Raw genomic sequence first — 24,933 nt, 5'->3', positions numbered from 1 at the left:
GAAACTAGACTTCCTATATATAAATATTTACCTCCGGACCATTCCGGAACTCCTCGTGATGTCCGGGATCTCATCCGGGACTCCGAACAACATTTGGGTTACTGCATACTAATATCTCAAAAACCCTAGCGTCACCGAACCTTAAGTGTGTAGACCCTACGGGTTCGGGAGACACGCAGACATGACCGAGACGACTCTCCGGTCAATAACCAACAGCGGGATCTGGATACCCATGTTGGCTCCCACATGTTCCATGATGATCTCATCGGATGAACCACGATGTCGAGGATTCAATCAATCCCGTATTCAATTCCCTTTGTCAATCGGTATGTTACTTGCCCGAGATTCGATCGTCGGCATCCCAATACCTCGTTCAATCTCGTTACCAGCAAGTCACTTTACTCGTACCGTAATGCATGATCCCGTGACCAAACACTTGGTCACATTGAGCTCATTATGATGATGCATTACCGAGTGGGCCCAGAGATACCTCTCCGTCACACGGAGTGACAAATCCCAGTCTCGATCCGTGTCAACCCAACAGATACTTTTGGGGATACCTGTAGTATACCTTTATAGTCACCCAGTTACGTTGTGATGTTTGGTACACCCAAAGCACTCCTACGGCATCCGGGAGTCACACGATCTCATGGTCTAAGGAAATGATACTTGACATTGGAAAAGCTCTAGCAAACGAACTACACGATCTTGTGCTATGCTTAGGATTGGGTCTTGTCCATCACATCATTCTCCTAATGATGTGATCCCGTTATCAATGACATCCAATGTCCATAGTCAGGAAACCATGACTATCTATTGATCAACGAGCTAGTTAACTAGAGGCTCACTAGGGACATGTTATGGTCTATGTATTCACACATGTATTATGATTTCCGGATAACACAATTATAGCATGAATAATAGACAATTATCATGAACAAGGAAATATAATAATAATCATTTTATTATTGCCTCTAGGGCATATTTCCAACAGTCTCCCACTTGCACTAGAGTCAATAATCTAGTTACATTGTGATGAATCGAACACCCATAGAGTTCTGGTGTTGATCATGTTTTGCTCGCGGAAGAGGTTTAGTCAACGGATCTGCGACATTCAGATCCGTATGTACTTTGCAAATATCTATGTCTCCATCTTGAACATTTTCACGAATGGAGTTGAAGCGACGCTTGATGTGCCTGGTCTTCTTGTGAAACCTGGGCTCCTTGGCAAGGGCAATAGCTCCAGTGTTGTCACAGAAGAGAGTGATCGGCCCCGACGCATTGGGTATGACTCCTAGGTCGGTGATGAACTCCTTCATCCAGATTGCTTCATGCGCTGCCTCCGAAGCTGCCATGTACTCCGCTTCACATGTAGATCCCGCCACGATGCTTTGCTTGCAACTGCACCAGCTTACTGCCCCACCATTCAAAATATACACGTATCCGGTTTGTGACTTAGAGTCATCCAGATCTGTGTCGAAGCTAGCGTCGACGTAACCCTTTACGACGAGCTCCTCGTCACCTCCATATATGAGAAACATATCCTTAGTCCTTTTTGGGTACTTCAGGATGTTCTTGACCGCTGTCCAGTGTTCCATGCCGGGATTACTTTGGTACCTTCCTACCAAACATACGGCAAGGTTTACATCAGGTCTGGTACACAGCATGGCATACATGATAGACCCTATGGCTGAGGCATAGGGGACGACACTCATCTTTTCTCTATCTTCTGTCGTGGTCGGACATTGAGCTGAGCTCAATTTCACACCTTGCAACACAGGAAAGAACCCCTTCTTGGATTGATCCATATTGAACTTCTTCAATATCTTATTAAGGTATGTGCTTTGTGAAAGACCTATGAGGCGTCTCGATCTATCTTTATAGATCTTGATGCCTAATATGTAAGCAGCTTCTCCAAGGTCCTTCATTGAAAAACACTTATTCAAGTAGGCCTTAATACTGTCCAAAAGTTCTATATCATTTCCCATCAAAAGTATGTCATCCACATATAATATGAGAAATGCTACAGAGCTCCCACTCACTTTCTTGTAAACACAGGCTTCTCCATAAGTCTGCATAAACCCAAACGCTTTGATCATTTCATTAAAGCGAATGTTCCAACTCCGAGATGCTTGCACCAGCCCATAGATGGAGCGCTGGAGCTTGCATACCTTGTTAGCATTCTTAGGATCGACAAAACCTTCCAGCTGCATCATATACAATTCTTCCTTAAGAAAGCCGTTAAGGAATGCCGTTTTGACGTCCATTTGCCATATCTCATAATCATAGTATGCGGCAATTGCTAACATGATTCGGACGGACTTCAGCTTCGCTACGGGTGAGAAGGTCTCATCGTAGTCAACCCCTTGAACTTGTCGATAACCCTTAGTGACAAGTCGAGCCTTATAGATGGTAATATTACCATCCGCGTCCGTCTTCTTCTTAAAGATCCATTTATTCTCTATCGCTCACCGATCATCGGGCAAGTCTGTCAAAGTCCATACTTTGTTTTCATACATGGATCCTATCTCGAATTGCATGGCTTCAAGCCATTTGTTGGAATCTGGGCCCACCATTGCTTCTTCATAGTTCAAAGGTTCACCGTTGTCTAACAACATGATTTCCAGGACAGGGTTGCCATACCATTCTGGTGTGGAATGTGTCCTTGTGGACCTTCGAAGTTCAGTAGAAACTTGATCCGAAGTACCTTGATCATTATCATTAACTTCCTCTCTAGTCGGTGCAGGCACCATAGGAACATCTTCCTGAGTTGCGCTACTTTCCGGTTCAAGAGGCAGTACTTCATCGAGTTCTACTTTCCTCCCACTTACTTCTCTCGAGAGAAACTCTTTCTCCAGAAAGGACCCATTCTTGGCAACAAAGATCTTGCCTTCGGATCTGAGGTAAAAGGTATACCCAATGGTTTCCTTAGGGTATCCTATGAAGACACATTTTTTCCGACTTGGGTTCGAGCTTTTCAGGTTGAAGTTTCTTGACATAAGCACCGCATCCCCAAACTTTTAGAAACGGCAGCTTAGGTTTCTTCCCAAACCATAATTCATACGGTGTCGTCTCAACAGATTTAGATGGTGCCCTATTTAAAGTGAATGTAGCTGTCTCTAGAGCGTATCCCCAAAATGATAGCGGTAAATCAGTGAGTGACATCATAGATCGCACCATATCCAATAGAGTGCGATTACGACGTTCGGACACACCGTTACGCTGAGGTGTTCCAGGTGGCGTGAGTTGTGAAATGATTCCATATTTCCTTAAGTGCATACCAAATTCGTGACTTAAATATTCTCCCCCACGATCTGATCATACGAATTTTATCTTTCGGTCACGTTGATTCTCTACCTCATTCTGAAATTCCTTGAACTTTTCAAAGGTCTCAGACTTGTGTTTCATCAAATAGACATACCCATATCTACTTAAGTCATCAGTGAGAGTGAGAACATAACGATAGCCACCGCGAGCCTCAACGCTCATTGGACCACACACATCAGTATGTATAATTTCCAATAAGTTGGTTGCTCGCTCCATTGTTCCAGAGAACGGAGTCTTGGTCATTTTACCCATGAGGCATGGTTCACACGTGTCAAATGATTCGAAATCAAGAGACTCCAAAAGTCCATCTGTATGGAGCTTCTTCATGCGTTTGACACCGATGTGACCAAGGCGGCAGTGCCACAGATATGTGGGACTATCATTATCAATCTTACATCTTTTGGTATTCACACTATGAATATGTGTAACATCACGTTCGAGATTCATTAAGAATAAACCATTGACCAGCGGGGCATGACCATAAAACATATCTCTCATATAAATAGAACAACCATTATTCTCGGATTTAAATGAGTAGCCATCTCGTATTAAACGAGATCCAGATACAATGTTCATGCTCAAAGCTGGCACTAAATAACAACTATTGAGGTTTAAAACTAATCCCGTAGGTAAATGTAGAGGTAGCGTGCCGACGGCGATCACATCGACCTTGGAACCATTCCGAACGCGCATCGTCACCTCGTCCTTCGCCGGTCTCCGCTTATTCCGCAGCTCCTGTTTTGAGTTACAAATATGAGCAACCGCACCGGTATCAAATACCCAGGAGCTACTACGAGTACTGGTAAGGTACACATCAATTACATGTATATCACATATACCTTTAGTGTTACCGGCCTTCTTGTCCGCTAAGTATTTGGGGCAGTTCCGCTTCCAGTGTCCCTTTTCCTTGCAATAAAAGCACTTAGTCTCAGGTTTGGGTCCATTCTTTGACTTCTTCCCGGCAACTGATTTACCGGCCGCGGCAACTCCCTTGTCGTCCTTCTTGAAGTTCTTCTTACCCTTGCCTTTCTTGAAACTAGTGGTTTTATTGACCATCAACACTTGATGTTCCTTTTTGATTTCCACCTCGGCTGATTTCAGCATTGAAAATACTTTAGGAATAGTTTTCACCATCCCCTGCATATTGTAGCTCATCACAAAGCTCTTGTAGCTAGGTGGGAGCGACTGAAGGATTCTGTCAGTGACCGCTTCGTCCGGGAGGTTAATGTCCAGCTGGGACAAGTGGTTGTGCAACCCAGACATTTTGAGTATGTGCTCACTGACAGAACTATTTTCCTCCATCTTACAACTGTAGAACTTGTCGGAGACTTCATATCTTTCGACCCGGGCATGAGCTTGGAAAACCATTTTCAGCTCTTCGAACATCTCATATGCTCCGTGTTGCTCAAAACGCTTTTGGAGCCCCAGTTCTAAGCTGTAAAGCATGCGCACTGAACGAGGGAGTAATCATCAGCACGCGACTGCCAAGCGTTCATAACGTCTTGCTTCTTTGGGATGGGTGCTTCACCTAGCAGTGCTTCTAGGACATATGCTTTCCTGGCAGCTATGAGGATGATTCTCAGGTTCTGGACCCAGTCCGTATAGTTGCTGCCATCAGCTTTCAGCTTGGCTTTCTCTAGGAACGCGTTGAAGTTGAGGTTGACATGAGCGTTGGCCATTTGATGTACAAGACATTTTGCAAAGGTTTTTAGACTAAGTTCATGATAATTAAGTTCATCTAATCAAATTATTTAATGAACTCCCACTCAGACAGACATCCCTCTAGTCATCTAAGTGATACATGATCCGAGTCAACTAGGCCGTGTCCGATCATCACGTGAGACGGACTAGTCATCATCGGTGAACATCTTCATGTTGATCGTATCTTCTATACGACTCACGTTCGACCTTTCGGTCTTCCGTGTTCCGAGGCCATGTCTGTACATGCTAGGCTCGTCAAGTCAACCTAAGTGTATTGCGTGTGTAAATTTGGCTTACACCCGTTGTATTCGAACGTCAGAATCTATCACACCCCATCATCACGTGGTGCTTCGAAACAACGAACCTTCGCAACGGTGCACAGTTAGGGAGAACACTTTCTTGAAATTATTGTGAGGGATCATCTTATTTAAGCTACCGTCGTTCTAAGCAAATAAGATGTAAAACATGATAAACATCACATGCAATCAAATAGTGACATGATATGGCCAATATCATTTTGCTCCTTTTGATCTCCATCTTCGGGGCGCCATGATCATCATCGTCACCGGCATGACACCATGATCTCCATCATCGTGTCTTCATGAAGTTGTCTCGTCATCTATTACTTCTACTACTATGGCTAACGGTTTAGCAATAAAGTAAAGTAATTACATGACGTATAAGTTGACACGCAGGTCATAAATAAATTAAGACAACTCCTATGGCTCCTGCCGATTGTCATACTCATCGACATGCAAGTCGTGATTCCTATTACAAGAACATGATCAATCTCATACATCACATATATCATTCATCACATCCTTTTGGCCATATCACATCACACGGCATATGCTACAAAAACAAGTTAGACGTCCTCTAATTGTTGTTGCAAGTTTTTTACGTGGCTGCTATAGGTTTCTAGCAAGAACGTTTCTTACCTACGCCAAAACCACAACGTGATATGCCAATTTCTATTTACCCTTCATAAGGACCCTTTTCATCGAATCCGATCCGACTAAAGTGAGAGAGACAGACACCCGCTAGCCACCTTATGCAACTAGTGCATGTCAGTCGGTGGAACCAGTCTCACGTAAGCGTACGTGTAAGGTCGGTCCAGGCCGCTTCATCCCACGATGCCGCCGAATCAAGATAAGACTAGTAACGGCAAGCAAATTGACAAAATCGACGCCCACAACAACTTGTGTTCTACTCGTGCATAGAAACTACACATAGACCTAGCTCATGATGCCACTATTGGGGAACATAGCAGAATTTTTAAATTTTCTACGCATCACCAAGATCAATCTATGGAGTCATCTAGCAACGAGGGAAAGGGGAGTGCATCTACATACCCTTGTAGATCGCGAGCGGAAGCGTTCAAGGGAACGGGGTTGATGGAGTCGTACTCGTCGTGATCCAAATCACCGATGACCAAGTGCCGAACGGACGACACCTCCGCGTTCAACACACGTACGGTTGGAGAAGACGTCTCCTCCTTCTTGATCCAGCAAGGGAAGGAGAGGTTGATGGAGATCCAGCAGCACGACGACGTGGTGGTGGAAGCAGCGGTGATCTCGGCAGGGCTTCGCCAAGCTCCAACGAGAGAGAGAGGTGTTACGAGGGGGGAGGGAGGCGCCAAGGGCTTTGGTGTGGCTGCCCTCCCTCGCCCCACTATATATAGGGCCCCTTAGGGGGGCGGTGGCCAAGGGGGGGGGGGACTTGCCCCCCCCCCCCAAGTCAGGTGGGGCGCCCCCCACCCCTAGGGTTTCCAACCCTAGGCACAGGGGGAGGCCCATGGGGGGTGCACCAGCCCACCAGGGGCTGGTTCCCCTCCCACTTCAGCCCATGGGGCCCTCCAGGATAGGTGGCCCCACCCGGTGGACCCCCGGGACCCTTCCGGTGGTCCCGGTATAATACCGATTACCCCCGAAACTTTCCCGATGGCCGAAACTGGACTTCCTATATATAAATCTTTACCTCCGGACCATTCGGAACTCCTCGTGACGTCCGGGATCTCATCCGGGACTCCGAACAACTTTCGGGTTACCGCATACTAATATCTCAAAAACCCTAGCGTCACCGAACCTTAAGTGTGTAGACCCTACGGGTTCGGGAGACACGCAGACATGACCGAGACGACTCTCCAGTCAATAACCAACAGCTGGATCTGGATACCCATGTTGGCTCCCACATGTTCCACGATGATCTCATCGGATGAACCACGATGTCGAGGATTCAATCAATCTCGTATTCAATTCCCTTTGTCAATTGGTACATTACTTGCCCGAGATTCGATCGTCGGTATCCCAATACCTCGTTCAATCTCGTTACCGGCAAGTCACTTTACTCGTACCGTAATGCATGATCCCGTGACCAAACACTTGGTCACATTGAGCTCATTATGATGATGCATTACCAAGTGGGCCCAGAGATACCTCTCCGTCATACGGAGTGACAAATCCCAGTCTCGATCCGTGTCAACCCAACAGATACTTTCGGGGATACCTGTAGTATACCTATATAGTCACCCAGTTACGTTGTGATGTTTAGTACACCCAAAGCACTCCTATGGCATCCGGGAGTCACACGATCTCATGGTCTAAGGAAATGATACTTGACATTGGAAAAGCTCTAGCAAACGAACTACACGATTTTGTGCTATGCTTAGGATTGGGTCTTGTCCATCACATCATTCTCCTAATGATGTGATCCCGTTATCAATGCCATCCAATGTCCATAGTCAGGAAACCATGACTATCTATTAATCAACGAGCTAGTTAATTAGAGGCTCACTAGGGACATGTTATGGTCTATGTATTCACACATGTATTATGCTTTCCGGATAACACAATTATAGCATGAATAATAGACAATTATCATGAACAAGGAAATATAATAATAATCATTTTATTATTGCCTCTAGGGCATATTTCCAACAATAATTGCTTTGTTAGTATGCTTGAAGTATTATTATTTTCTATGTCAATATAAACTTTTCTCTTGAATATTTCTAATCTGAATATTCATACCACAATTAAGAAGATTTGCATTGAAATTATGCCAAGTAGCACTCCGCATCAAAAATTCTCTTTTTATCATTTACCTATTCGAGGACGAGCAGGAATTAAGCTTGGGGATGCCTGATACGTCTCCAACGTATCTATAATTTTTGATTGCTCCATGCTATATTATCTACTGTTTTGGACTATATTGGGATTTATTTTCCACTTTTATATTATTTTTGGGACTAACCTATTAACCAGAGGCCCAGCCCAGAATTGCTATTTTTTTGCCTATTTTAGTGTTTCGGATAAACATAATATCAAACGGACTCCAAACGGAATAAAATCTTCGAAAACGTGATTTTCTCACCGAAAGTGATCCAGGAGACTTGGACCCTACTGCGAGGGATCAAAGAGGTGGTCACGAGGGTGGGGGGCGCCCCCCCTAGGGCGCGCCCCCTGCCTCGTGGGCCCCTCAGTGCTCCACCGACATACTCCTTCCTCCTATATATACACACGTACCCCCAAACGATCAGAACAGGAGCCAAAACCCTAATTCCACCGCCGCAACTTTTTGTATCCACGAGATCCCATCTTGGAGCCTGTTCCGGAGCTCCGCCGGAAGAGGGTCGTCATCACGGAGGGCTTCTACATCATCCTAGCCCCTCCAATGAAGTGTGAGTAGTTTACCTCAGACCTTCGGGTCCATAGTTAGTAGCTAGATGGCTTCTTCTCTCTCTTTGAATCTTAATACAAAGTTCTCCCCCTCTCTTGTGGATATCTATTCGATGTAATCTTCTTTTTGCGGTGTGTTTGCTGAGACCGATGAATTGTGGGTTTATGATCAAGTCTATCTATGAATAATATTTGAATCTTCTCTGAATTCTTTTATGCATGATTGGTTATCTTTGCAACTCTCTTCGAATTATCCGTTTGGTTTGGCCAACTAGATTGGTAGTTCTTGCCATGGGAGAAGTGCTTAGCTTTGGGTTTGATCTTGCGGTGTCCTTACCCAGTGACAGAAGGGGCAGCAAGGCACATATTGTATCGTTGCCATCAAGGATAACAAGATGGGGTTTATTTCATATTGCATGAAATTATCTCTCTACATCATGTCATCTTGCTTAAGGCGTTACTCTGTTTTTAACTTAATGCTCTAGATGCATGCTGGATAGCGGTCGATGAGTGGAGTAATAGTAGTAGATGCAGAATCGTTTCGATCTACTTGTCACGGACGTGATGCCTATATACATGATCATGCCTAGTTATTCTCATAATTATGCACAATTCTATCAATTGCTAAACAGTAATTTGTTCACCCACCGTAGAATACTTATGCTCTTGAGAGAAGCCGCTAGTGAAACCTAGGGTCTATTCTCATCATATCAATCTCCATCACTTTTATATTGTTTTGCTATTTACTTTGCTTTTACTTTTTACTTTGCATCCTTATATCAAAAATACCAAAAATATTCTATCTATCAGATCTCACTCTGTAAGTGACCGTGAAGGGCTTGACAACCCCTAATCGCGTTGGTTGCGAGTAGCTATCGCTTTGTGCAGATACGAGGGACTTGAGCGTGGGCTCCTACTGGATTGATACCTTGGTTCTAAAAAACTAAGAGAAATACTTACGCTACTTTGCTGCATCATCCCTTCCTCTTCGGGAAAAACCAACGCAAGCTCAAGACGTAGCACTTACAAAACTGCGTGTGCGCCGTGAAGATGTCGTGTGTGTGTGTGTGCTGATGTGATGGCAACGTGACAATGCGCGTGCAGATCGCGCCGCGCCGCGTTGGTGTTGTTCTTTACAGTAATATATATGATCTCGGCGCAAAATTCCAACGTGTCTTGGAAATTCTCAATCTTATCTTTCTAAATCATTTCTTTTCTTGTTTGCGGACTGGCTTTTAAAATCCTTAACACTTTTGTTCTGTTATACTCCTCATATTATGCGGGACGTGTAGGTCAATTAGTTAGCCAGCTATTAAATTGAAAAAAATGGGTAAGAACCACTGCATTGTTTTACTAGTGTTGGCATCCACATCGCTTAACTTTGAAACTCATGATTCAGGCAGAGCTGCTTGTAGCTTCCGAGTGTGGGCGAAATATCTGGCTAGCCTCCTCTCCGAACATCGCTTGTATCCCTATGTGCAATAAAGCTTTTCGGTTGCTATAATAATTGTTTTTTCAGCTAAAAAGAGTTGTTGTTTTTCCCTTTAATGCCTCTCTAGATTATAGAAAACCCATTTGCGTGAGATATGCTCTTTTCTTCAAAAGAATGGATGTATGCTATTTTTTGAAGAACGGGTTTATGCTCTTAGTTTTTATGATAGGTTAATGAATTTACAACACGGTAAAGGCAAAGCGCAAGTGAGTGAGCTGGTCATAGTGCGTGACGGGTCGTTGGTCTGCCGTGCAAAACTGCGCGTGCACCATGTAGATGGTGCGTGTGCTAATGTGCATGTGGGTCGCGACGTGTTGGTGTCATTTATAATAATGTACATGATTTGGGCTCTACGGGGTGGAAAATCAGATGTGACGTGGAGGTTCTCATGTCTGCTCAAATCGCATTTTTTTGTTTTTGCAAACTGGCTTTTAAATTCCTTTAACACTTTTATTATGTTACTTCTCAGATTATGCAGGATGTGTAGGTCGATTTGTTAGCTAGCTACAGTGTTAAATTAAATGGTTAAGATTCAGTGCATTACTTTACAAATGTTGATATGAATGTTGTTGGCTCCGCCCCCTAGGTCATGTAATTTCGAGGCTTATAATTTAGTCAAAGTTGCTTGTAGCTTAGAGTGTGAACGAAATATGTGGCTCGCCTTCCCACAGAACATAGCTTGTGTCCCTGTGAACATTATGGTTGCTCTAAAAATAATAATTCTTTTGACTAAAGAAGTTGTTGTTTTTCTTTAAGGCCTCTTTGGATTATAGAAGGTTCATTTATGTAAAATATGCTCTTTTTTAAGAAATGATGGATTTTTTTTGCGGGTGAAGAAAGGATGGATTATGCTCTTTAAAAAAAGATCTATGCTCTTAGTATTCATCATAGATTGATGAATTTATAACGAGGCGTAGGTAAAGTGCAAACGTGAGTGAGCTGATCATAGCTCGTGATAGGCCGTTAGTCCACCGTGCAAAAATGTGCGTGTGCGCCAGATGTCGTCTATGCTGATGTAACGGTGAACGTGACAACGTGCGTCGAGCCGTATTGGTGTCCTTTACAACAATGTATATGATTTTAGCTCTAAAAGGAGATAAATTCCGATGTGCCATGGAAGTTCTCAAACTTGTCTTTTAAATTACTTTCTTTTTGCCATGAACCAGCTTTTAAAATCCTTTAACGCTTTTATTCTGTTCTTAGATTATGCAAGATGTGTCGGTCGATTAGTTTGGTAGCTATTAAATAAATTATAAAAATGGGTAGAACCACCGCATTATTTTACAATCTTGACATCAATGTCTCTGCTATACAAACCCATACACAGCAATATAATACAAATATCCACAAACAATTGAAAGCGCAAACACACAACAAGCACACAAGTCAACCGAGAAATTATGACTGAGCAAAAAACAATGGAAAAGAAACCAAACTCAATACCATTAGGTAAGGCACCCAGAGCTTTCTATATACAGATACATCAGCTCAACCTCACACTCACATCAAAGCAAAGGCGACGTCTCAACCTCACCCACAAAGTCACAAGATGCACACATCAGACCGGTGTCACACACGCACACACACAAGGAAAGTATCTGCTCGTCTTTTCCCGGACGGCATTGCCATTGAAACTGTGCAGTTCCACACGAAAGATGATGGCCGCCGGCTCGACGGCGAAAACCGCGTGCCGCCGCCATGGCCGTCCTAGAGCTTCAGCTTCACCATGGCCGGGTGGCGGTGCGAGTCGACCAGGATGGACCACAGGACGTGCACATCTTCGTCCTCGCAGGACTTGACGTCCTTGTACAGGATCCTCATCCCCCTCCCTGCCAACAAGCACAACAATGTCAGTGCCTAGCAAACAACAATGGCACAAGGAAGAGAAAAACAGAGCCCCATTCCCCCCAACCCTCCACAATGCTACAACAGAAGAAATCAAGATTTCCACAACAAAGCAAAGAAGACGAGAAGTCGGTCGATCTTACGGTATTTGCGCGCCGAATGTGCGCGGACAATGATCTTCCTCAGGGGGGAGAAGAGGGAGCGGAGCCACCCCATGAGGAAGGCAGGAAGCCTTGATGATAGAGCCCGAGGGTTATGGCCTCATGGGGTGGGGGGGGGGGGTGAAATGAGGGAGCAGAGCAGAGGCAGCAAGGCAGGGATGTATGTATGCAGGGGAGAGGAAACAAAAGGGGGTCTAGGTTAGAGAGGAAGTAACCATCAATCAGGCCCTGCTTTTTGGCACGAGGTGAAGTTCAGTGCACTGTACCCTTCTTCCCCTCCACCCCTGCCACATGTCTTGGGCTTCCTTCCTTGCAACCCAATCATGGTGCTTTTCAGCCATTTTGTTCTGGTATCTTGTCCCTTTCCTCTTCTTACTCTTCCTACCTCCTCCCCCTTTCGACAAGGCCGTGGCCGGCCCCAAACCTAACCATGAAAAAGAATCATGTGAGTGAGTGCTGCCAATTCTGAAATCTCCACAGCAAAAAACAAAACAAAAATCTGCATTTCGGCATCATCGCTATCATTACATAATCTATACTGGTGGAGGACTGCAGATGAACCTTCTTTTTCTCCTGGAATAGTAGCTGAATCAACTATTCTTAGTTTTTAGTAACGGCAGCTACACTTGCAGTGCAAGAGCGCACTTGAATAATGGTAGCTGGTTTTGGAATAGCATGGCAGTTCAATATTCATAGCTTTTAGTACAAGTATATATACGGTTGCTGATTTTGGGCGGTGCAATTTTACAAGTATGAAACATGATTTCACCTACTTCTAGGAGAATTGCAGTTCACACACATACACACACTTTACAAGTATGAAACATGAAAAAGAATAATGTGAGTGAGTGCTGCCAATTCTGAAATACCCGCGGCGATAACTGCATTTCAGCGCCATCACCATCGTAGTACTATATTATATACTGATGAGGACTGCACATGGACTTTTTAATTTTTCTTCTAGAATAGTAGCCCATGAACTAAATCTGTTAAACTTGTAGTGCAAGAGTTCACCTGAATACACTAGAAAACTGGTGGCTGGTCTTGGTATATCATGGTGGTTCAATATTCTTAGCTTTCAGTACAAGTAAATGGTTGCTGCTTTTGGGTGGCGCAAGATTACAAGTATGAAACATTATCTTGCCTACTTTTAGGAGTATCACGATTCACACATAGTATTGTTTAGCATAGTATGGAAGTCACTTAAGATTAATTAATTATGTGCTAAGCTTAAACTAACATTTTATTTTTAGATAGATATATTATGTCTAGTCACCAAACCTTTTCGCTACTGCAAGCCTCTCCTTATGTGAGAATTTAATATAAAATTCGCTTAATCAATACTAAAATGCAGTAAATCCCTCTTAATGATGTGTTACGCTCACGAGCTCGACCCAACATTCAGTACAAAGTATCTTTATTTGGGACAGCAAATTATATGTGTAAAATTAGCATGTTTCTAAGCACACATGTTTTTTTAAGGAAGACACCTCAGGGGTATTCATTGATTAGATAAACATGTTACATCCTTGATTATTTCAATCTCTAGATATGTGAAGGAATCCTGCACTAATGGCATGACCCACTTGTCTGATCGAAGAGATGGTTGGCCTGAGTTTCCATTCAACCGATGGCATTAGGAATATGTCGCATCGATTGCTTGAACAACAGCTATATTATCAGATAACAGGGTGCAGTTATTGATTTGAAGCTGATCGAACATATGTGTGGCTACAAGTAAAGCATGAGCTTCTGCATCAGCTACAGAGAAGCAGAGCTTGCACTTTGATACATGCAGAGATGCATGGCGTGTTGGCACAAATGTAAATTTCAAGACCTGCAGCATGAGATTGAGAAATAGAAGCAAGTTGCTGCCGGATGATGTTCACCGTCTGTCAGTCGATCTGCTCCATTAAATATAGATGGTACCAGCAAAACATTAGACTGGCAGGGGAGGGAGGTCTCTGCACAAAGGGCTAGAGCGTGAGAGCGACATGCGCATTAGCAGTGTGCAGAACAGAATGGATAGTGGTGTTTTCCCCCTTAAAACTTGGATCATTTCTAGCTTTCCAAATGTGCCAGAGAAGATAGAGGTCATAATCAATTACAGAAGACTCAGGTGCTTGAGAAAAGATAGTATGAATAAAACTAGCACATGTGAAATTATCATCAGAGTGGGCCTCAGTTCAAAAGGATGGATAGAGTGAAACCAAATAGCTCTGGAGTAAGGGCAGTTGAAGAATTAGTGTTCGTCTGTTTCAAGATCTCCAAATCTATCGCAGTTGGGAGAAACTTTTTAAAATTCTCCCATGCAACAGCCAAAGATTTAGTAAGTGGTCTCCAAACAAAAGTTTGAACACTAGCAAGAACATTTTCATTTTTCCAAACTTGTTTAACAAAGCCGAGGCTAATCTGATTAAAGTTCATCTCAGTGATAGTATCATTTATTTTTGGTTAATGTAAGAAGATTCTGTAGGCACTTTGAGATGTACAGTTACCTGATTTGGAGGGTCTCCAGCAAACATCTTGCCCATGTTCCAAGTGCTCGTCCAGTGTTATATGAATACATTTAATCAATTTCCTTTAAGATATATGAATAGATTTAATCAATTTCCTTTAAGATAACCCCAGAATAGACAAGTTTTAGAATCATAATTTTACAATTGATGATAAGCTTTACCATAAATGATAAGACAAAATTTTCAAATGCATGACACAAAGGAACAGAACAAATTATTTGAAAGTCTATTATTAAAGGTACTATTCCATATTCTCTAAGAATTAGAGAAACTTTTAATACCACGAAACTCAACCTCAGTATTGATTTGTTAACCGCTAGCACTGCAGATCAAGTCATCCTGGCAGAAAAACACACAAATGAATTCCCGTAAAGTATCCCCTCCGTTCCAAATTACTCGTCGTGGTTTTAGTTCAAATTTGAACTAAAACCACGACGAGTAATTTGGAACGGAGGGAGTAGTATTCAAATGCTATGGCCGTGGCCTCGTGGTCGTGGGTGCACAAAATCAGGAACACTAGTCAAAAAAGATAAACAGCCAGTCCTAGTTGAGATTTGCATGGAGCACAGGTTCTTCAAGGTCCATTCTGCGCCAGCCCCCGGCCAAAGACGACAACTGATCCACCTTATCATACAACCCAAGGAGACCACCGGTGTGAACAAACAGGACCTTTCGCCCTTCCCACTTGGCTTGATTATCTGACATGTCCTTCAGCATACCGTAAGCCGCCTTCCCGGTGTAGACCGGATCGAGCACGATGCCTGTCGCCGCACCGACATCCTTCACAAATCTAAGTTCATCACCCGTGCTCTTGGCATAACCCAAGCCCTTGGCATCTTCAATGCTGACTATATCATGTGAGTCCAGACCAGACTGAAGCCCATCGATCAGACCTTGAACACAGTCATAGAAGTATTTAGGGCCATAGCAGACAGAGAAGGCGTGGACTTTGGCCTTCAGGCTACTCAGCTGCGATCCCAAAGCGAGGCCGGCGACGGTTCCGCCGCTGCCGCACGCGACAACAATGTCATCAAACTGAAGACCACCATCAGATGACTGAATTTGTTCCTCAATCTCCCTTACTGCTTCGATGTATCCCCAATTCCCCAGTGCGTTCGATCCGCCGGCAGGGATCACGTACGGCCGCCGCCCCTCTTCCAGGAGCCTCTTCTTCAGCAGTTCGGTGAGAGCCACGCTCCCAAACTTCAAAAATTCTCTCTGCGAGACCAGGTCGATGTGCGCGCCCAGCAGCCTCTCGACGAGCAGGTTGCCGACCAGGCCGGGGTCCCGGTCCACGAGGAGCTTGGGGGTGCAGAGTATCAGATAGGAGTCGAGGCCGGCGTACTTGGCGGCCACGGCGGTGGCCCGGCAGTGGTTGCTCTGGATGCCGCCGGCGGTGACGACGCAGTCGGCGCCCCGCGCGGCGGCGTCCGCCACGAGGAACTCGAGCTTCCGCGCCTTGTTGCCGCTCAGCTGCATGCCGGCGAGGTCGTCCCGCTTGATCCACACCTCCGTGCCCTTGGGCAGGTCGGGCAGGTTCCACCGGTGGATCGGGGTCGGGAAGTGGCCGAGGGAGAAGGTGTGGGACGGGGCGTGGGAAAGGCCCGACGCCCAGGGCGGCAGCGCGTAGGGCTTGCTGGAGAGGAAGCCGCCGATCCGGGAGGCTGCAGCTGCGCTGGCTACGGTGGACGTACGGCGGAGGACGGCAGCCTGGGGAGAGAACGAAGGGAGGACGCAGGTGCCGAGCGCCATTGCTCCGGCGGCGGCGGATTGAAATCTCAGACCGATGTTCTCGTTTTTTTTTCTTTTGAGTCAAAGAGCGATGTTCTCGTGGGTTTGTCCGTCGGGCCTGTCGCTCATGTGGGCTTTGGGCGACGTTTTTTACCGGGTTTGAAGCCCGGCCCGCCCAGTTTCCAGGGCGCCCACGCTTTTTTTTTCCTATATGCGGAGGCACGTGTCAGTTCACCATTGTCACAGCGCAGCGGGACGAGGGCGGGGAGGCGAGCTGCCGGCGAGGGAACGAGGCAGGAAATGGAGGGGATGGAGAGGAGCACGGCGGGGGCTCCCCCATTGGCCCTGCCAAGAGCGAGTGGTGAGTCGCCGGCGAGGCAGGTACGGCGAGCCCCGCCTTTGCCCCCATTCGCTCAGTGCCTCGTCCCATCCGCCGGTAGTCGCCGCGGCTGGAGGCGCCGATGCGCGCCACCCAGTCGACGGGCACCATGGCTTGGTTTCCCCAGTCAGCCGTGTGCTTGGCCCTCCGTTCGGTTCAGGGAGCTTTGTTTCAGAACCTTGCTCCTCTGTTCGGCTTTGTGACTCAGTTCCAGATTCTTGCAAGGTTCGCCATGTACCCTGCTCCTGCCTTTGCCTAAGATGGGTCCATTTTAATTGAGGCAGACATGAATTTTTGGTACAGTTCCTAAAGCTGCATCCAGAGCTCGATGATAGCATTCATGTGATGTGATCAGGCCTGAGTGTTGTAATCTGTTCCCTCCGTGTGTTTGATTCCTGCTGCTTAGTACAGTCATAACTGCTGAAAATATGGGCTGTACGAGTGCAGTATCTGGACAGTGCTGTTCTTACTTCTTAGACCAGAGTTGAGTGAAAGTTTCCTGTTTTACTTTCTGCTGCTACAAAAAAAACTGAACTGGGATCATTTTTATATAAAATGGAGCCGGTGGGAGAGCCCCTGATTATCAAGTAAAAAAAATTGGTAGAAAGCCAGCTAGAAGCAAGCTACAGTAACATATTGTGACTAGTGGTGGTTTTTGCCGGCCCATTTCATCTTGTTCATCGCGTGGACAGTAGATCATTTTTATCTTGTTGATGCTGCTATAGCAATGTGAAAGTGTAATGCTCGTGAGGCTATTTCTTTCATCTTACCAACTAGTTGCGTGGGGTTCATTTTGTTTTCTGGAGCGACTAACTAGTGTTAATCATTTTTAGGATAATTTCACCAATTTTACTCGCAAATCATATTTTTTTTGCTTACACAGTTTCTAGTACTAAACTCTGTTAACGGAATATAGACTTGTTTTTTAACACGTTACTGTCCTTTTTCTGTGAAGAACTATACATCTGTATGGATTAATGCACAATCTTTCAAGTGGTGCTTGGTGCTTGCTGCTAGCTTTTGCTTCCTGTTTTTCTTTTTGATGGCCTAGTGCAACCATCTGTGCTACTAGTAGTTTTTGTGCAGCTTTCTTCATTTGCCTATTGCTAGTTCATTACAAGGGGAGTTTTGTTTTGCACCAATAGTGAGTAATCTTCCGTTAAAAAATCACTAGTCAGTAGGCGGTTTTTGGTCTCTTTGGCCTTTTGGTCACCAGACATTGCATTTTCTTGTTCTTCTTCTGCCAGTTATAACTTATTTAGAAACATGAAGTCTCAGCTCAGGTTTCAGACTCTTGTAATTTCATTTGCTTTTCATTACTAATATCCATTTGCTTTTCTGCCAGTTATAATTTTCTAGGAACATGAAGGCTCATATCAGATTTCAGTGTATTCTTCTTCAGCTATACTAAGCGCTAGGTCGAGTATCAATACGGCAGCACCCTACATGGAGAACTTACATACTGTTTTTCTAAGAGAAAAAATAGAAGTTTGAAGTGGAGGTGGCGCTGTCGGGCGAGGTCAGTCACCCACCAACTGTAGCCAGAGCTTCTGAGTTTTAATTACTAGTCCTTAGTCTTGTCAGTGTTCAGTCATGAGAGTTTAGCTATGTGCTAATCTTCAGACATTTTTCTCAGTTTTAGGATCAGTTTTTAGAAATTTTAGTTTAAAAAGCTTGTCATACTTTACAAGAATTCTTGATAAAACCGAGTTAGCGTATGTGCATAAAGTTGGTAACTGTTTAGTCCCCGGTCTTTTGTTCAGATTTCACTCTCCTTTTTTAGCCATCACTTTTTTCCTTAATTCATTGTTCTCTCTTTGTTCAGTAACTTAGAGTACTTAACTATCACTTCTTCAGTTATTTTGAAAAAAAGAGGCTGGCTTAAAAAACAGAAGGGAAAAATATTTGTAGTCTGTCAGACAACCTCTGGGCCACCCTGCACAGGTGTGAGCCAGGCAGGGACGATCCTCTACAGCCGTCGGATTGCCCCATCAGGGAAATCCTGGCCGTTAATCACGCTCTGGCCCAGAGGTCAGAATGCATCAACCAGACTGAAGTGCTTGCCTCCTTATTGGTAAAGGATGCAGCGGTACGAGCCTATAGAACAGATCCTGTTCAAGTAAGGTCGTGCTACCTGCTGCTGCGCCTCGGCTTATAAGCTGGTTCTGCTCCCTGTAAACTGGCGAGGTGGGACTAATGTTAGGCATGCTGCTGCACAGCAGCGCCAACGCCCCCTCGGTGGGAGCTTTTAGGACTGGTAAGTGCTGGCCCGTGAGGTTGGTGGGCTGCTGCCTGTTAGATAGACAGAGCCCGGCCCATCTGAGAAACATCAGTCTCGTATGGCTTTTCTTTCCTACCTCAAAAAAAAGTATGGCTTTTTTGTTTCCTTTTTCGTTGCATCAGCTTTCCATTTTTGTTACTAGTAACAGTTCAGAAGTTGTTCTCAAATGTTACAGTATCCACTTGTCACTTATTATTTCTCACAAATTATCAGCACACTAGTCAATGTTAAAACTCTCCATGTCCCGAAAGTACGCGCCAACTAGAACAACAATTGTGCAGACCAGGCAATTTTGCATGACAGGTAAATATAATATGCACACATTACCTTGTGACACGGACGAGCCTTAATCTGTGGGAACTTGAACTCCGTGTGGTTTGGATTCATGCACTTGGTCTCTTCCCTTGTTGGAGTACCCCCAAGACCTGCGATCGCACTATGACTGAACATGTCATTGTAAAGAATGCAGGTCGCAGGAGAAAACAGTTCCAAATGTCGTACGTACTGTACAAGATTTCACCTTGATAATCTCAATCAGCTGATCAACTGAATTCTCACTAGCATTAGTGCGCACCTTTTCTTTTTGTTCTTACCAAGAATGTTTCGCATGTTATTTTCGCAATCAGCAGGACTCGTGCATTTAAATTTCTACCTAATTATAGAAGATAACTTACCAAGGCTTTTGCACTGCCAAAATCACAGATTTTGATATGTGGGTTAACCAACAGTGGAAAGCTTACTAGGTTAGTACAGAATGTACTAGTGGTTATTCAAATTTGATTTGAGAATGTTTTTCCTGATCTAAAGAAAGCTCAACTAGCCAAACAACCAAGCGGAATTTGAGGAAACATATGTTTGGGACAACATACTAAGCATAGAAAAGGAGGTTAAAAATCTCACGACAACGTTCTATGGTTTAATATCACGGTGGCGGCTTCTGGTGAATAACAGACACTCAGACAGAATACTAGGGCCATGCTACAGAGAAAGAGCTTCTTTTTACAGGATTATACCTGTGTTATGTGTAACAGGCAAATGCTGGAAACAAGAGATCGCTTGTTTTTCCTATGCCCATTTGCTAAAATGTGCTGGCAATATATTTGTCCTTCTTGGACATCAACCCAGTCAGATGTTCAGGAGGAAGTTGAGCAACTCAAGCATTTGATCAACCTACCTTTTATTTTTTGCGGGTTTTTATTTTATTGATTTCCTGAGCAATCTGGATTACCAGAAATGATTTCATCTTCAACCAAATTCCTCCAAATATGTATAATTGCAGACGGTGTTTCAAGGAGGAGATGAAATGGCCTACTTACAGAGCTCAGAGGAAGGAGTACAGTGGCGTGGCTCACTGGGTGGCAGCATTCAGATGATCTACACACCTTGTACCTGCTGTATTTTGTTGTATCTCTTGTTTATTTCTTGTAGTTTCCTTCGATTTTTTCCCTGTATAGCTCTTTATTTTCTTTTTAAGAATTCCTATTTGTACCATTTATTTGAAAATTAATAAAAATATGCAGCAGAGTCCAGAGTCCTGCTGTTTCCCTCAAAAATATCACGGTGGCAGATGCCAACACAATTATTATATTACAGGAACAATGGTTAGACGACTTATAACAATCACATATTGTGCTAATACTCGGTATCAAAAGGAAACTGAAGGAACAACTCTGCTGCATGGCCAGGACATTACATTTCTGACTTGAACAACTACAAAGAGCAGACAGATTACAAATGTATGGAGAATTCCCTAACTAAAATTTCATCTGTAGCAAGAAAAAAATCAGCAGAATCACGCATTAGTTGAAGCATACAAATAATAAGGATGCACTAATGTGCAATTCATCAGTTATATTATCGTAGTCCCTAGAGATAAACCTTCATACTTCCACAAAAATGTGCACATACTTATCTCAGAAAAAAATGATAGCATCTCATCGCCTGCGTGATATACTGATATATACTAAGAAAAGAGAACCTTACAATTAACTAAACATACAAGAAGAAAGTTGTACTAGAAAATAAATCCAAAGACAGTAGAACTGACAGACTAGCTCAGCTGTATGCTTGAATGTCTCAGAATTCATTTTAGATTGTTAGTGAAGCCACTAATCTGAAACTTGTAGAAAGGTCCCAATACAGTACTCAACTATTGGAACATAAGTTTAGAGCAGGCCTGAGGACAAAAAAGTGCTGCAACTAAATAGGGAACATATCATATACTGATGTATTTAGTAACCAAGGAAATTCTGTAGCATGAGCTCCACATGACAGCATGTAGATAATTTTGGTAACATGTATGCCTAGTGCAAAGATTAACAGTAGAATAGTTTTTTGTAAAAAAAGTGGAGATGGAGGACAATTGTGTAACTGTAAAGCATAACATCTCGTTCAGAAAAAGGACTGCCAAGTCATATCAGACCTGATAAGTCTATAGTTTGGCATAAATGAGGGGCACTCTTTGATTCATTCTGTTGTACTGTCTTTTCATCCGGTTTACTGGCTCTGGAACGAACTCAAGGACAAGATTAAGATAAAGCCCATCCCCTTTAGTGGTTAAAAAAGGTACTGCTTAAGACCGACAATGTCAGGATGGTCAAGCATATACATACTTTACAATTCCCTGTTTTTGTACCAGTTATCTTGAAGAATCTTTTTTATCGCAACAACTTCTCCCGTTTCCTGACGTTTGGCCTGAAGAGTTGACAATAACAGGTTATATGCCTTCGACAATCAGTTGAGCATAGAGGCCAGTTTAGAAAATACAAAGGCCAGAAGTTTCCCTGAAATACAACCCCAAAAGAACCAGTTCCCTGAAATACAACCCCAAAAGAAGTTTCCCTGACAGAAGTTATCATCAGAAGTTTCCCTGACAGACTATTTCATTAACCGCCATATCAGCAAATTTTGCTTCACAGCCACAATGTAGATTTTTGAGATTAATGTAGCATTGCGTTTACCTGTTTAGTGTTTAGGCAGACCATTTTCGGCCAAGGATTGTGGTTGCAATTATGTGACCAGCTTCAGCACCAGAATCTGCAACCTTATCTGGCTCAGTGTCCAGGAAATGAAGAATTGAGTCACTTCATCTAGAAACAAGGTACAAACTTGATCAACAATTTTGCCTAGGCTTTGTGTGAATAATGAGCCATAACAGGGCGAAGCCAGATCAGAAAACCATCCATTCCCAGGATGTAAAAGTCACTGCAAATCTATGGTAGAGTGAACCAATAGTTTTTCTTTTCTTTTGGCAAATCAGACATGCTTGCAACGAAATAATGAATCATTACACACAGACACACACACACAAAATTAGTTCTTCAGATTTTCTTGTCATCCAGCCATTAGTTATTCAGATTTTCTTGCCACCGTTATATTATGAGCTATATACTCATGTCATAGATAATTTGAGATGTGTGATTGCAAATAGAATATGTGGTTAAAACTGTCCGAAAATGGAAACGTAGACAATGTATAGGAGACTGAATGTAAAAAGATACTGAAAAAAGATACTGGCTAAAAACGAGCACAAGGCAAAAAAAAGATTGTGTAGTCTGTCAGACAACCTCTGGGCCACCCTGCACAGGTGTGAGCCAGGCAGGAACGATCCTCTACAGCCGTCGGATTGCCCCATCAGGGAATCCTGGCCGTTAATCACGCTCTGGTCCAGAGGGCAGAATGCATCAACCAGACTGAAGTGCTTGCCTCCTTATTGGTAAAGGATGCAGCGGTACGAGCCTATAGAACAGATCCTGTTCAAGTAAGGTCGTGCTACCTTCTGCAGCGCCTCGCCTTATAACCTGGTTCCGCTCCCTGTAAACTGGCGAGGTGGGACTAATGTTAGGCGTGCAGCTGCGCAACAGCACCCCCTGGGAGCTTTTAGAAGGTCTCGTGGGTGGGTGTGCTGTGCTGGCCCGTGAGGTTGGGCCGATGCCTGCTGAGTACACAAGCCCGGCCCATCTGAGGAATGATTTTCTTGGTGGGGATATCTGAGAAATTCTAAATTGTTTGACGAGCCTTAACTTCTCACAGTTTATCAGCACACTTCTCAGTGTTAAAGCTCTCGCTGTTCCAAAAGTATGTGCCAACTAGAAAGCAATTGCTTTCAAAAAATAAAAATAAATTAGAACAGCAGTTGTGCATGACACATTACCTTGTGCCACGAGCCTTAATTTACGGGAACTTGAACTCCGTGTAGTTTGGATTCATGCACTTGATTAGAAAAGGAAAAGTAGAGCTGCACCCACCTTACTGGCTAGTAACACAATGCAGATGACTAAAAGAATAAGAAAAATACTGCAGGAGAGCACCAAGAAACCACACAAAGGAAGTCACAAGATGATCATTTTCGGAGATCTATAAAAATGGTACCAACCAAATTGCACACAATACGGTAATCTTCAGTTTCCTCCGTTCCAAAATAGATGACTCAACTTTGCACTAACTTAGGTTTTAGCATTTGAACTCCATGATCCTCAGATGGATCATCTGTCTCCTGCAAAAGATGGGCCTATTCAGATAACTAGAGGTAAGCACAAAAGGATTGTCATCAATGTAACAGACCTTAAAACCTCCACTTTCGCACATGGACCAAAGTTACATTGTGATAATTTTTGTTACTGATCATAATGGAACAAAGGGGAAGAGCCATCATTAGACAATACTGTTACCATAAACAAATACCAAATATAAATCTGAACTCTCAGTATATACCTTACATCATGACAGCATTCTTTCTTAGAGCATTGCCATAGTTCAACTACTTGGAGCATTAGAACCGATCTCACTTAAGGCACAAACACAGGGAGAGGGGAAGAGATGACAAAAACAGACTGGAATATCACTGGAACTTGCCAGACAATTCAAACACATCGTTTATGAAGATGACAAACCGAAAAGGAAAAAACTTGCCAGTTATGTTTTGTCTTTCATGAGTTTCATCCCTCAATCTTCAGTTATCGTTCCCTCTGTATATATTTGATTACTCTTCAGTTCCATCCGTGTTCATTTTCTGATAGGCGACGCCAGTGTGGCCGAGTTCAGGAAGGAGAACGCGACGGGGGTTGTTCGAGGTGCAAGTTCCAGGTCAGATGCGCGCTCAAGCTGCAGCTGCAGCTCGTGCCGGCAGACGTCGTGTTCCAGGAAGTCAAGTGCAGCTCGTTCTGCAGATTATTACAGAGACAACTGCAGTCTAAAAAAAGAAGTGAAAAAAAAAGATTTGTAGTCTGTCAGACAACCTCTGGGCCACCCTGCACAGGTGTGAGAGCCAGGCAGGAACGATCCTCTACAGCTGTCGGATTGCCCCATCAGGGAAATCCTGGCCGTTAATCACGCTCTGGCCCACAGGTCAGAATGCATCAACCAGACTGAAGTGCTTGCCTCCTTATTGGTAAAGGATGCAGCGGTACGAGCCTATAGAACAGATCCTGTTCAAGTAAGGTCGTGCTACCTCCTGCCGCGCCTCGGCTTATAAGCTGGTTCCGCTCCCCGCAAACTGGCGAGGTGGGACTAATGTTAAGCGTGCAGCTGCGCAGCAACGCCCTCGATGGGAGCTTAGAAGGGCTGACTCGTGGGTGCTGGGCTGCTGGCCCGTGAGGTTGGGCTCCTGCCTGCTGGATACACAGAGTCTGGCCCATCTGAGAAACATCTATCTCGTGTGGCTTTTTCGTTTCCTTTTCGTTGCATCATTCGTTGTAACTTATTTTCCTTTTTGTCAAAAGTATTTGAGGAATGCTTTTTTTGGCCGGATTATCTGAGAAACTCGTCTACTAAAAAAACTGAGAAACTCTAAATTGATGAGCCTTGATTTTCTCAAGGTCG

General features: G+C 44.0%; 2 protein-coding genes, 3 non-coding genes and 1 pseudogene across 5 annotated transcripts; all 6 read right to left on the bottom strand.

Moving 5' to 3' along the window:
* Positions 1-11,447: 11,447 nt before the first annotated feature.
* On the bottom strand, positions 11,448-12,698 carry LOC123105529 (uncharacterized). The gene is made up of 2 exons (XM_044527611.1): positions 12,186-12,698; positions 11,448-12,026 (listed from the first exon to the last, which is right to left on the bottom strand). Exons 1-2 carry the CDS (start codon positions 12,256-12,258, stop codon positions 11,905-11,907), a joined length of 195 nt encoding a protein of 64 aa, XP_044383546.1. The 5' UTR covers positions 12,259-12,698; the 3' UTR covers positions 11,448-11,904.
* Positions 12,699-14,929: 2,231 nt separating this feature from the next.
* On the bottom strand, positions 14,930-16,517 carry LOC123105528 (putative D-cysteine desulfhydrase 1, mitochondrial). Its single transcript, XM_044527610.1, has one exon. The coding sequence runs from the start codon at positions 16,472-16,474 to the stop codon at positions 15,266-15,268; it is 1,209 nt and encodes a 402-aa protein (XP_044383545.1). The 5' UTR covers positions 16,475-16,517; the 3' UTR covers positions 14,930-15,265.
* Positions 16,518-18,741: 2,224 nt separating this feature from the next.
* Positions 18,742-18,961, bottom strand: LOC123109407 (small nucleolar RNA U3). The gene has a single exon (XR_006452638.1). It is a non-coding gene; the product is annotated as a small nucleolar RNA U3 (small nucleolar RNA).
* A 3,703-nt stretch (positions 18,962-22,664) lies between these two features.
* Positions 22,665-22,883, bottom strand: LOC123109411 (small nucleolar RNA U3). Its single transcript, XR_006452642.1, has one exon. It is a non-coding gene; the product is annotated as a small nucleolar RNA U3 (small nucleolar RNA).
* Positions 22,884-24,117: 1,234 nt separating this feature from the next.
* Positions 24,118-24,933, bottom strand: part of LOC123101683 (glycogen synthase kinase-3 homolog MsK-3-like) — a 12,256-nt pseudogene continuing 11,440 nt past the window's right edge.
* On the bottom strand, positions 24,336-24,557 carry LOC123109410 (small nucleolar RNA U3). Its single transcript, XR_006452641.1, has one exon. It is a non-coding gene; the product is annotated as a small nucleolar RNA U3 (small nucleolar RNA).

Source organism: Triticum aestivum, chromosome 5A (assembly GCF_018294505.1).
Source record: "Triticum aestivum cultivar Chinese Spring chromosome 5A, IWGSC CS RefSeq v2.1, whole genome shotgun sequence".
NCBI classification, from domain to species: domain Eukaryota; kingdom Viridiplantae; phylum Streptophyta; class Magnoliopsida; order Poales; family Poaceae; genus Triticum; species Triticum aestivum.
The sequence above is the reverse complement of the archived record's forward strand: the minus strand, read 5'-3'. Positions and strand labels throughout refer to the sequence as shown.